Below are 13,526 nucleotides of genomic sequence, written 5' to 3'. Positions count from 1 at the left end.
TATACATGAAGTTTTCAAGCCAATGTCATCATCTGGAATTAGATTAATGAGTAATTTAATGAATGGTGAGGTTACAGTTTGAATATTGTAACAAGACCCTATAGGAAGAATTTAGCTTGATGAATGACCTGGCCAGTTAAAATAAATTGGACAAACTGAGGGTGGTGGAGCAACCAGCAGAAATTACTTGTGAAAAAACTGAAAGATCCTGAACTTGTTCCTCTTCTGTGTTGCGATTAAATGTAACTCATTTCTGCAAAAAGGAAGGCAAATAGAAAGCAGGAAAATATAGATTTCAGTAAGGCATTTGATAAGGTTCCCCATGGTAGGCTACTGCACAAAGTACAGAGGCATGGGATTGAGGGTAATTTAGTGGTTTGGATCAGAAATTGGCTAGCTGAAAGAAGATAGACAGTGGTTGTTGATGGGAAATATTCATCCTGGAGTTCAGTTACTAGTTAGAGTTAAAGAGAAGAAGGTTGAGAGGTGACTTAATTGAGACATACAAGATAATCGGAGGGTTAAATCGGCTGGATGCTGAGAGCCTTTTTCCTCGGATGGTGATGGCTAGCATGAAGGGGCATATAGAACAGATGTCCAAGGTAGTTTCTTTACTCAGAGAGTAGTAGGGACATGGAACGCACTGACTGCAACAGTTGTCAATTCATCAACTTTACGGGCATTTAAGTGGTCATTGGATAGGCATACGGATAAGAATGGAATAGAGTTGGTTAGATGGGCTTCGGCTTGGTTTCACAGGGCAATGCAACATTGAGGGCCGAAGGGCCTGTACTGCGCTGTAATAGTCTATGTTCTTTGAAACTACAGGCCATTTAGTTTTACATCTGTTATAGGGAATATGTTGGAAGCTATTATTAAAGATGTTTTAGGAGAAGACTTGGAGCAATTTTAGGTAATCAAAAGTGAATTGGTTTTTTTGAATTGGAAATCAGTTTAACCACTGCATTGACAATCTTTGAAGATGCACGCAAAGAATACTTTTCACTGTATCTCGATACATGGGACAATAATAAATCAAATTAAATCAAATGTAATATATGCTGTTGATAAAGGGAACCAATTGATGTGCTGTACTTGGATTTCCAGAAGTCATTTGATACAATACCAAATCAAAACTTATTGCAGAAAATGAAAGGAAAGGGGTAACATATTTCTTGCATAGAAGATTGGCTAGCTAACAAGAAACAGACTGTAGATATAAATGGAGCATTTTCTGTTTGGAAAGGGGTCATGAATGATATGCTGCAGGGATCAATGTTGTGGGCCCTGACTTTTTACAATTTATATAAATGACTTGACTGAAAGAATGCACTTATGTAAAATGCTTTAAACACTTAAAAACTAAATTCTCTTGATTCAAAATACGATGGAAATGAATTCCTCCACATTTGTTTTGTAAATTCTATTAATTGGTGGTTTCTATTCCCTAATAGTGTTTTGGAACTTTATAAAGAGTTTCAGGAAGAAGCTTATAGTGTTGCTATTCACCCATCTGGGTTATATATTCTTGTCGGATTTTCGGACAAGTTACGACTTATGAACCTGTTAATTGATGATATCCGAACTTTCAAAGAATTCACAATTCGAAGCTGTCGAGAGGTATGTCACAGATGATTCTGGCCAAATTTCTGTTTAATTTATGTTACAAGTAGTTTATGTCTTCCATGTTTTTGTAATAATGACCCAACCACATCTTCCAACTCTGAATAAACATTAACTGTGCTATCACTTAAATAGATCGAGAGAGCCACAGTTACCTAATGGAAATAATGGGGGAATTGCCTGCCAGTTGCAGGCCCAGCAAGAGTCCCACATTGCCTCTTAAGGCATGCCAATAAATGCTAATCAGCCAGTCCTTCCAGGGATCAAGAATCCTAGGGAGAGAAGTTTAACCCATTGAGATCTGCTGACTACGCTGAGACTGGCAGCTCTTGAGTGCTAACCAAGATATATTGGCAGCTGTTGGTAGTACATCCACCAAAAGGCCGTGAATGGTCATTGGACCAGGCACAGGTGAGTGATTATGGATGGGAGTTGCAGGTGAGAGGGTCTTGCAGCAGAAATCTCAGCAGGAATCCTCCTGCCCTCCTATCTGATGGTGAGTCCTTCAATTAAATCCCTGCCCTGGATGCCCACAAGCGACCTCCCATGGGTTTACTTTCAGGCCTCCCACATGACCAATTTGCCGCCCGTTGTTGGGTCAATATCAGTGACAGTGCGATGAGCCTCTTAAATGACAACTTAAAGGACTCACTCAGTGGAGAGGCAGTGAGTCTGTGCATGGGCCTTTCCATTCGGAGGTCATTGTAGCAGAGATGAGAATGTGTGATGCACACTGGTGTACCCTTCTGCCCAATTAGTCACCACTCCCCCCACCAAACCTGTACATGGATGGTCATTCAATTCTAACCAGAGTCTACAGCTTCTATAATAAGTTTTAACTTTTGTTTTTCTTCTTTCAGTGTTCCTTCAGCAATGGTGGACACCTATTTGCAGTTGTGAATGGAAATGTCATTCACATTCATTCCACAACAACGTTTGAAAACCTGGTTAATCTTAAAGGTCACAATGGGAAGGTGGGTTTCAGGATAATTCACATTGTGTTACAAATACTGTGTTTTTGATTTTCTCGAACCTTATCAGTCTGCCTACATTTAGTGGTGTAGTCAACAGGTAATATTTATAAACATCAGTAAAATCATACTGGTGAGCATATAGAAAATGGTAAAAATGATCCAGTATTTATTTGAAGGGATGGGTACACACAGGGTTGTAACAATATGTATGTAAGACCATAAGACATAGGAGTGGAAGTAAGGCCATTCGACCCATCGAGTCCACTCCGCCATTCAATCATGGCTGGGCATTTCAACTCCACTTACCCGCATTCTCCCCGTAGCCCTTAATTCCTCGAGACATCAAGAATCTATCAATCTCTGCCTTGAAGACATTTAGCGTCCCGGCCTCCACTGCATTCTGCGGCAATGAATTCCACAGGCCCACCACTCTCTGGCTGAAGAAATGTCTCCGCATTTCTGTTCTGAATTGACCCTCTGTAATTTTAAGGCTATGTCCACGGGTCCTAGTCTCCTTGCCTAATGGAAAAACACATGTATAAACGTGTAATTGCAGATCAATTAAGGAAAAAAAACAAGACAATTTGCATATTGATGACCTTGATTAAATATTGCCTAAAAGTAATTCCATATTCAAAACAGGGTATGAACAGCAGGAACTCTTGTATTCCTACAGTTCAGAAGCATGTCATTCAGCCCATTCTGACCCTCTGAAGAGCATCTCACCCAACCCCCTGCAACCATGCATTCTCAATTGCTAACACACCCAATTTACACATCCCTGGACTTTATGGGCTATTAGCGTGACCAATCCATCTAACGTGCACATCTTTGGACTGTAGGAGAAAGTCCACATAATCATGGGGAGAATGTGCAAACTCCACAAGACCTGAGGGTGGAATCGAACCTGGGTCCCTAGCACTGTGAGGCAGTAGTGCTGACTACTGAGTCACCATGCCAACTTGTACAATCTTACAAGTGAATGAATATTTTAAGCACAGAATAAGAACATTAAAAGTAAAAACAGTAACTTTGAAGGTAGAAAAGCATAAGGACATGAGTCATAGCAATGCATTTTAAGGACAGTACTTAGGAAGCATATAAATATGAGGAGGGCACGGATTTAAACGTAGTTGAGAAAAGCAGCAATGATGATGTGATGAAACACTTTGTTATGCTGTGAGTTGTTAAGAACTGGAGTGTACTGACAGAGACAGATCCGTTCAAGGCAATAGAGGACATCAGATTATAGAGTCATAGAATCATGCAGCATGGAACCAGACCCTTTGGTCCAACCAGTCCATGCCGACCATAATCCCAAACTAAAGTTGTCCCATTTGCCTGTGCTTGGTCCAAGCATTTCTTATTCATGTACTTATCCTAATGTCTTTTAAACATTGTAACTGTACTCATATTCACCACTTCCTCTGGAAGTTCATTCCAAACCACTATCTGTTGAAGCAGGTTACCCCTACTTCCTAATGTCCAGATCTTTTTCAATTTGGTAAGATTCTCAAGTTGAATTTAACACTTTGTGACTCAAGGACAAATTTGTTACCAGTGAACGAATCACAAATCAGAACTAAGGTTCACAACAAAGAATGCAAGTACATTACTCCTTATGTATAGCTTTGTTATGGGGAAGATTTGCAGAATGTAATGACTGTTTACACTTAACTGGTTCTAAAAACATTTCTAATTGCATTTTAATTCTGGGGCTCGGACCCGATATTGAGAACATTTCTGTGTTCTCACCAAAGTCACATGGGGGCCTGATTGATTTTCAATTAGCAAGTCAGTTAGTGACTAGTGAATGGAGTTGTCATCCAATTAGGAGTGGTGGAAGCATGGAAAAGGAGGAACAGCAGCAAGAAATGTGGCATTGCTAGACCTGAGATAATTGTGAATGAAGGCACTGGGGCCAGAAATCAATTGCCTAAATATCTGTTTAAATAGTCTTGTTAAACTGCACAAAGATTCATACTTTTTGACTTTTGTTCATCCAGCCTCGAAACTCTCTCAAGTGCCACTCCATTTTGGACTGCTTCACTGACTGCTTTTGTTTGATCATACACTTTTCCTGGGTCTACATTCCCCTGGACTTTGAAATTACACCTACACTTACTTACAGACTTAATTCAGCTTGTCTGTTGACAGCTAACTTTTTCAGGCTAGTACTGCCCCCCCCCCCCCCTCCACCCAGCCCATGTTCCTGCAAAACCTAATCTTTCCAATTTGCACAAAGTAAATACTGCTTGTGGGTTTTTCAATTCCCACAATCTGCTTCTTGCTGCACTGAATTATCAGTGGCACATAACTACTTTTGAGCATTACCAAAACTACACCCCCAGCCCAACTCCCAAGACTTAAGACCTGCAGAGCTATTCAACAGTTCTCAGACTCCAGACCTCAAATCGTCCATGTAGTTCAGCTGACTTTAGCAATATGGTTAATACCAACACTGCCTAGTATAGATTAAAAACAGGAAGTGCTGGAGAAGCTCAGCAGATACAGCAACACGTGTGGAGAAAGTTAACATTTTGAAACCATGTGACATTCTGAAGAAGTGTAATATTGGACTCAGCATTAACCTTGTTTCTTCACGAATACTTCCATGCACTCCTGAGCTTCCCCAGCACTTTCTGTTTTTAGTTTAGATCTTCAGGATCTTGCATTTTGCTTTTATTTTACTGCTAAACATGGAGTATGCTCTTATCCTTGTCTATCTCCTTCTCCAAAGAACCATAACCTAAGAAGTTATCTTTAATGACCTCCAAACTGTTTTGAGTGACTTTTTACAATGGGGTCCTCCTCAATTGCTGGCAGAATTGAATGTTGCTACCTAACAAATAAATTTAACCAGTCATAGATTGCTGGCTTGCTCAGAGCAGAAAATAGATACAAAAACAGAATTTCATTTCAGATGTTAATTGTTTTCAAATGCAGTGGAATGCTGTAAAATACATGATAAAGTAGGCACTTTAACAGTTATACAGTACATGATGGTCTTCTGTCTTCCCCAAACAGATTCGCGCTATTGTCTGGAATTCAGATGATAGTAAATTGATTTCCTGTGGTATGGATGGTGCAGTATATGAATGGAATACACTGACTGGAAAGCGAGAAAGCGAGTGTGTACTGAAGTCCTGCAGTTACACTGACCTTTGTATCACACCAGATAGTAAAACCATATTTGCAGTGGGGTCTGATCGAACTTTAAAAGAAATTACTGATTCCCAGGTGGGTTGAATATGTGTGCTGTTATATCCTGAGATAAAGTGGGCATGGTTCATGGTCCAAATTTTCAAGAATATTACTAAATATTTCTGAGATTAAACAAATAAAAATTTTATTGATTTGACAGTTTTAGCTGAGTAAAAAAAGACATTAATCCTGTTGCAACAAATTCTCATTACAATTTTCTATGCATAACAAATAAGAAGTGCTGAGTAAATTGATGACTGTCATATATTGTTGTATTTTTCAATACCATAATGTAAATGTCATCTGTATTATATCAATACATTAGACTTCCTTACTCTAATCTCATTCATGACAATGGGCAGCAAGACTCTGCTGCTGGCCTGGTCCATTGCAATCTTTTATGCTCTAGCCTAGGTGGTGCCCCACTCTTGAAAAAAAATCTGAAAGAACAGCAGATGCTGTAAATCAGAAGCAAAAATAGAAATTGCTGGAAAAGTTCCGCAATTTCTGGTAGCATCTGTGGAAATTAGACCCACACCCACACGTGGGCGGCACAGTGGCACAGTGGTTAGCACTGCTGCCTCACAGCGCCTGAGACCCGGGTTCATTTCCCGACTCAGGCGACTGACTGTGTGGAGTTTGCACGTTCTCCCCGTGTCTGCGTGGGTTTCCTCCGGGTGCTCCGGTTTCCTCCCACAGTCACAAAGATGTGCGGGTCAGGTGAATTGACCATGCTAAATTGCCCGTAGTGTTAGGTAAAGGGTAAATGTAGGGGTATGGGTGGGTTGCGGGTCGGTGTGGACTTGTTGTGCCGAAGGGCCTGTTTCTACACTGTAAGTAATCTAATCTAATCTAATCAGACTTCACATTTCAGGTCGAGTGACCCTTCCTCAGACCCTTGAAGGTTGTTCTTAAATTACCTTACCAGGCTTCCTTTGGCTTTCCTATCTTCATTTTTTCTCATAACTTGTGTACTAAACAGCCACAAATGTGTTGCTGGTCAAAGCACAGCAGGTTAGGCAGCATCTCAGGAATAGAGAATTCGACGTTTCGAGCATAAGCCCTTCATCAGGAATAAGAGAGAGAGAGCCAGGCAGGCTGAGATAAAAGGTAGGGAGGAGGGACTAGGGGGAGGGGCGATGGAGGTGGGATAGGTGGAAGGAGGTCAAGGTGAGGGTGATAGGCCGGAGTGGGGTGGGGGCGGAGAGGTCAGGAAGAGGATTGCAGGTTAGGAGGGCGGTGCTGAGTTGAGGGAACCGACTGAGACAAGGTGGGGGGAGGGGAAATGAGGAAGCTGGAGAAATCTGAATTCATACCTTGTGGTTGGAGGGTTCCCAGGCGGAAGATGAGGCGCTCCTCCTCCAGCCGTCGTGTAGTTCCCTCAACTCAGCACCGCCCTCCTAACCTGCAATCCTCTTCCTGACCTCTCCGCCCCCACCCCACTCCGGCCTATCACCCTCACCTTGACCTCCTTCCACCTATCCCACCTCCATCGCCCCTCCCCCTAGTCCCTCCTCCCTACCTTTTATCTCAGCCTGCTTGGCTCTCTCTCTCTTATTCCTGATGAAGGGCTTATGCTCGAAACGTCGAATTCTCTATTCCTGAGATGCTGCCTAACCTGCTGTGCTTTGACCAGCAACACATTTGCAGCTGTGATCTCCAGCATCTGCAGACCTCATTTTTTACTAAACAGCCACCCAAGCAGGGCTAAGCCCAGAAGGTGAAATAAATACCTTGCCAGTCTCAGGACCCAGAAGAAAAGTTTTATTTGTTTGGTTTTGCTTTGAAATATTAAATTTAAAGAAAAGAAGGCTGTTACTAGCAATGTATTTATTTCATATGATTGTAGGATGACAGAACTTACTCTTCTACTTAAAGTTCTGGTAAACTGCAGCGTTTTTCAGTAAAGAAAGATCAATAATGTACTTCTACTTGTGAAATGTATTTCGTAAAGTGACATAATTATATCTGAGCTTTTCAAATTCAGGTTCATTTTCAGGCTGAAATCTCATACTTTATAGATTAAGTGTTTCCATGACTGAAAGTCGATGCATCGTTTCTGCTCTTTTCCTTTTGCTCGTCCCCATTCAGATTATTCGGGAAGTTCCATCGAATGATGTTGCATATACCTGTGTGGTTATGTCACATTCTGGCCGAATGTTGTTCCTAGGCGCTGCAAATGGGACAGTCCGGAGTATCAAAATTCCACTACCTGTAAAATCAGAATGGAATGAGTATCAGGCGCATTCTGGACCAATCACTAAGGTACTATATCAGAATATTCTACATCCTACTCAATACTCCTTCTGAAGTAGACCAGCCCCTGAATTTTCTCCATGATTCAGCAGCCCAGGTCAGGAAAATCCCCAGCTTGGCAATTCTGACTCAAGAGCAAGTGCTCCAGATGTTCTGATTTTTTTTCCCTTGAGGGCTGGGGCAGTTATCAATTGGTGTTAACCCAGAATCCCCCAAAACAGTACAGAAACAACCACAGAGACCTTAGGCGTGAACTTGCTCACTTAATTTAATTTTTGGCAAGACCTTTAGATGGGAATCAAAATTCCAAAGGAAAGTAAGGTTGCAGTGCAGAAGTTCCTAACACATTAATTTTGGTACCAAACTGTAAGATTCTTTCAGTGATGCCTCATAGTGGCTGCTATTTATATTACAGGGTACTATAATGCTGCTGTGTGAGATTCAGTTATGAAGTTAAGTGGTCAAAGCTTATTGTTCTGTCAGAGTAAAAGGAATTTTTCTCACATCTAATTTAATTCTGTGTATATGTCCAGAGATTAGAAGAACTTTCCACTGCCAAACTTCATACACCTACAAATGAGTGGTTATGTAAAATAGATCCAATAAGATTTTGAAACTCTCCTTTATCAACAAGCCTTGGGCATTGCTTCTTTGCAAGAACGGACTCCCTCGATTTTCATAGCAATTTATATACATCTTTGACAATGAACCAGATGGGATTAAAAATAATCTGCTTCAATTTAAGTTAGGTTGACATTGTTCTTGTACGTGAACAGTTTTTTGACATTGTTTCCAGTTTCAGAGAGACAAAGGGGCCTCGTGGTTTTAGCGTGAGACTATTAATTCAGGGACCAGCACATGTTCTAGCAACCCATGTTTGAATCCCAGCAGGTGGTGGAATTTGAATTCAATAAAAATCTGGATTTAAGAATCAGATGATAACAGTGACTCCATGTCAATTGTCAGAAAAAACTCAATTGGTTCACTGATATCCTTTAGGGAAGGGAAATTACTGTCCTTGCCTGGTCTTTACTGCCCTGTGAAAGGGCTTGACAAATCATTCCATTGGAATGATTGCTACAAAGTCTCAAAACAGAAATGAAACTGGACGGACCACCTGGCATCAACCTAGGCACCAGAAACAACAATGGCAAAACCCGCCCTGTTGTCTCTGCAAGGTCTCCCTTACTAACATCTGGAGGCTAGTACCAAAATTAGGAGAGCTTTCTCACAGACGAGACAAGCAATGGCCTGACATTGTCTTGCTTATAAAATCATACTTACAGACAATGTCCTAGACACCGCCCTCATCATTCTGGATATGTCTTGTCACACTGCCAGGAATAGAACCAGCAGGAGGTGAGGAATTCTCCAGGTAGTCCACAACATTGACTCCAGAGATCATGAAGCCTTACAATACCAGGTAAAGCTTGGGCAAGAAAACCTCCTGCTGATTAACATGCACTGTTCTCCCTCAACTGATCAATCAGTGCTACGCCATATTGAACAACACTTAGCGGAAGCACTGACAGAAGAAAGGGCATAGAATGTACTCTGGGGATTTCAAATATCACCACCAAGAAGGTCTCTGCAACAGCACTACTGATGAAGCTGGTAGAGTATTAGTATTAAAGGACATTGCTGGGTGATGAAGGAATCGATAAGAGGGAAACATATATTTGACCTCATCCTTACTAATCTATGTGCTGAAAACCCAGTCTGTGATATTGTCAATGACAGTATCAGTAAAATGACCACCGCACAGTACTGGTGGAGAATAAATCTCACCTTCTCATTGAGAATACCCTCCATCATGTTGTGTGACACTATCACTAAATGAGAAAGTCTTTAAACAGATCAACTCAAGACTGAGCTTCCATGAGACACTGTGGGCCATCAGCAGCAGTAGATCATACTCCAATACAATCTGCAAACTCATTCTCCTGCATAATCCTCAGTCTATCAGTATTCTCAAGCCAAGGGATCGGCCTTGTTTCAATGGAGAGTGTGGGAGAGCATTCCAGAAGCAGAACCAAGTATACCTAAAAATGAGGTGTCGACACAACAGAATTACTTGCATGCCAAACAAAATAAGTAGCAAGTCATAGATAGATCTAAGTGATTCCACGAATAATGGGTCATATCTAAACTCTGCAATCCTGCCAATTGCAGTCATGAATAATGGTGGACAATTAAACAACTCAGGAGGCTCCACAAAAAGCCCCATCCTCAATGATGGGGTAGCCCACCACATCAGTTCAAAAGATAGGGCTGAAGCATTCATAGCAATCTTAAGTCAGAAGTGCCAAGTGAATGATCCCTCTCAGTCTCCTCCAGAGCTCCCCAAGATGCCAGTCTACACCCAATTCAATTTATTCCACGTGATATCAAGAAATGGTTGAAGGCATTGGACAATAGTACTGATGAATTGTGTTCCAGAACTCATCCCTCACTAAGCTGTTGCAGTACAGCTCAACACTGACATCTACCTGACAATGTGGAAAATTGCCCATGTATGTCCTGTACAAACACTGCAAATCCAACCCAGCCAATAACCATACCATTGGTTTTTTAAACTTATTCATAGGACGTGGCATCACTGATTAAACCAGAATTTATTGTGCATCCCAAGTTGCTCAGAAGACAATTAAGAGTCACCCAGATTGCTGTGAGTCTGGGGTCACATATAGGCCAATCCTTCCTTCAAGGACGTGAACCAGATGCTTTTTTTTTAATCCGCTGCAAGTAACAAATGTTGCCATCAGACCTTTAATTCTAGATTTTCTTTTCATTGAACACAAATTCCACAGATTCTTACCCGGATTACTGGATTAATAGTCCAATGGCTATACCACTAGGCTATTGCCTCCCTTAATTACTGATTATAAATAGTGATGGAAGGTGTCATCAACATTGCTATCAAACAGCAACCTGCTTACTGGTGCCTAGTTAGTTTCCATCAGGGCCACTGAGCTCCTGATGTCATTACAGCTGCATGAACAGGGACAAAAGAGTGGAATTCCACAGGTGTTGTGAGCATGATGGCCCTGGACATTAAGTTAAAAATCACACAACACCAGGTTATAGTGCAACAGGTTTAATTGGAAACACACTAGCTTTCAGAGCGCCGCTCCTTTGTCAGGTGATTGTGGAAAACACAAGTATAAGACACAGAATTTATTGCAAAAGTTTACAGTGCGATGTAACTGAAATGATGTATTGAAAATTACCTTGATTGTTGAGTCTTTCATCTGTTCAAATATCATGATAGTTTCGAACAGATGAAAGACTCAACAAACAATCAAGGTACTTTTACAATGTATAATTTCAGTTACATCACACTGTAAACTTTTGCAATAAATTCTGTGTCTTACAATTGTGTTCTCCACAATCACCTGATGAAGGAGCGGCGCTCCGAAAGCTAGTGCTTCCAATTACACCTGTTGGACTATAACCTGGTGTTGTATGATTTTTAACTTTGTACATCCCAGTCCAACACCAGCATCTCTAAAACCTGGACATTAAGGTATGACTAAGTATGGCATAAAGAAGCCATAGCAGAACTGCAGTCAGTGGGAAGTGGAAGAAACATGCCTTGCACTGAGAAAGATGGTTGAGGTTGGTGGCGATCATCATGTCAGCTCGAAGGATAAATGCTGGCACAGCCACTGATGCCACATCCCATGTGTGATTTCAAAAATGTGATGCCCCAATCCTTTCTTTTCCTGTCTTTGCTGAAAGATATCCATTTGTTGTATAATATATGTCCTGTATCATATCCCTAATAACATCAAAGTCCACCTACCATTCTTTTATGTGTTCTCTGAATATTTTCTTCACTCTTTGAACACAACTACATTCTCTTATGTTGGTCCAAAGCAGAGATGGAAAGCATATACTCCTAGGTGACAATAAATCACCAACCACAGTTGCAGATGATGTGTATTGGAACCCATAAATTATGTTATTTTAAATGTTAGACATTTCTCCCAGCAAGATGTCAGAAAGTGATTAGTGCACATTTGTCAAAATCCTTGCAACACTGCTTTTCTCGTGAAATGACCAGTTGTTTTCTCTTTCTGTACAGATGGTTGTTACCTTTGATGACCTATACCTGTTGACAGTTTCAGAGGATGCATGCTTCATGATCTGGAAGATAATCGATAAGGAGGGCCGAGTGCTGAAACGTGACAAAGAAGTTGGCCACGCAGAAGAAATCCTGATCACAAAATCAGATTTGCAAGAAAAGGTAATGTATTATTGATCATAAACAATTAAATGGACTGCACATGCTTTGCAATAAAGAATTTTCCAAGAGGAATTTAATCTTTAGATCTCTTGCCCACATAAAATGAAAAAAACCAAATGCCTTTCAGCAAGGTTTGTTAAATAGTTTTTGTAAGTTTATAGCAGTTAATAAATACCCCAGCTTTCAATTAGAAATGCACAGAATTATTCACTCTCATTTTATCCTGAGGCAAATTAGATTTGTTTCCAATATTTAAAGCAATATTAAAATATTTAATAAAAATTGAAAGAATTGCAGATGCTGAAAATCAGAAACAAAAACAGAAATTGCTGGAAAAGTTAAGCAAATCTCGCAGCATCTGAGGAGAGAAATCAGAGTTAACGTTTTGAGTCTAGTGATCCTTCCTCAGGACAGATATCAAAATGTTAGTATCTTTGCTGTTAGGTTAATTTTTCCAAGCAATGTTAGATTTTTTTGGAACTAGATTTAAAAGCCACTTTCACTGCCACTTCAGAATGGCCAGAAACTGTCTGTTGAACTAGAGGGTGTTAGTTGGCTTCCATCTGAGAAGGAAGTTCTTCCTCTGAGAGTTGCTAGCCAATCAAATGGCAGCAGTTTTCAGGTTTCAGCAATGCACCAGGAGTGATGGCCACTGGTGAGAACACATCCAGTACTCTAAAGAGAGCTATGATGTAGCTGTATGAGGAGGTCCGTGGTGAGTAGTGCATAGGAATTTGGCAGAGCAGGCTAGAAGGCTATAGGGAGTGGTGGGTTAGAGGATGAATGCTAGCGTGATCAAGTTAGGGGAGAATGAGAAACCCAGCTGGAGGAGAAAACAGTTTGAGATTGCCTCCAATGTGCTCAAAGCTTGTAAAGGAAGTAACCCCCCTACTCCACTGCTGTAACCCACCAACTGCCACAGCATTGAGAGCTGCAAGCATCTCGGTTGGCACTGGAATCTACCCAAAGCATAACAAATTGCAGCTGAAAATATGTTGCTGGTTAAAGCACAGCATGTCAGGCAGCATCCAAGGAATAGGGAATTCGCTCGAAACGTCGAATTCCCTATTCCTTGGATGCTGCCTGACCTGCTGTGCTTTAACCAGCAACACATTTTCAACTGTGATCTCCAGCATCTGCAGACCTCATTTTTTACATAACAAATTGCAACCAGGAAAATAATTGGCCCATGGCTAGATGGGCCACCTGATATCTACCCC

At 41.0% G+C, this 13,526-nt stretch overlaps 1 protein-coding gene across 1 annotated transcript in view; it reads left to right on the top strand.

Annotated features, from left to right (window-relative positions):
- Positions 1-13,526, top strand: part of cfap57 (cilia and flagella associated protein 57) — an 85,102-nt gene that overhangs the window by 27,891 nt on the left and 43,685 nt on the right. The window contains exons 7-11 of the mRNA XM_060829916.1: positions 1,455-1,620; positions 2,484-2,597; positions 5,625-5,837; positions 7,893-8,066; positions 12,145-12,306. Coding sequence (XP_060685899.1) covers positions 1,455-1,620; positions 2,484-2,597; positions 5,625-5,837; positions 7,893-8,066; positions 12,145-12,306 — 829 coding nt within the window. The remainder of the gene's footprint in view (positions 1-1,454; positions 1,621-2,483; positions 2,598-5,624; positions 5,838-7,892; positions 8,067-12,144; positions 12,307-13,526) is intronic.

The sequence above is a fragment of the Hemiscyllium ocellatum genome, chromosome 9 (assembly GCF_020745735.1).
Source record: "Hemiscyllium ocellatum isolate sHemOce1 chromosome 9, sHemOce1.pat.X.cur, whole genome shotgun sequence".
NCBI lineage: Eukaryota > Metazoa > Chordata > Chondrichthyes > Orectolobiformes > Hemiscylliidae > Hemiscyllium > Hemiscyllium ocellatum.
This window is presented reverse-complemented; position numbering and strand designations above follow the sequence as displayed.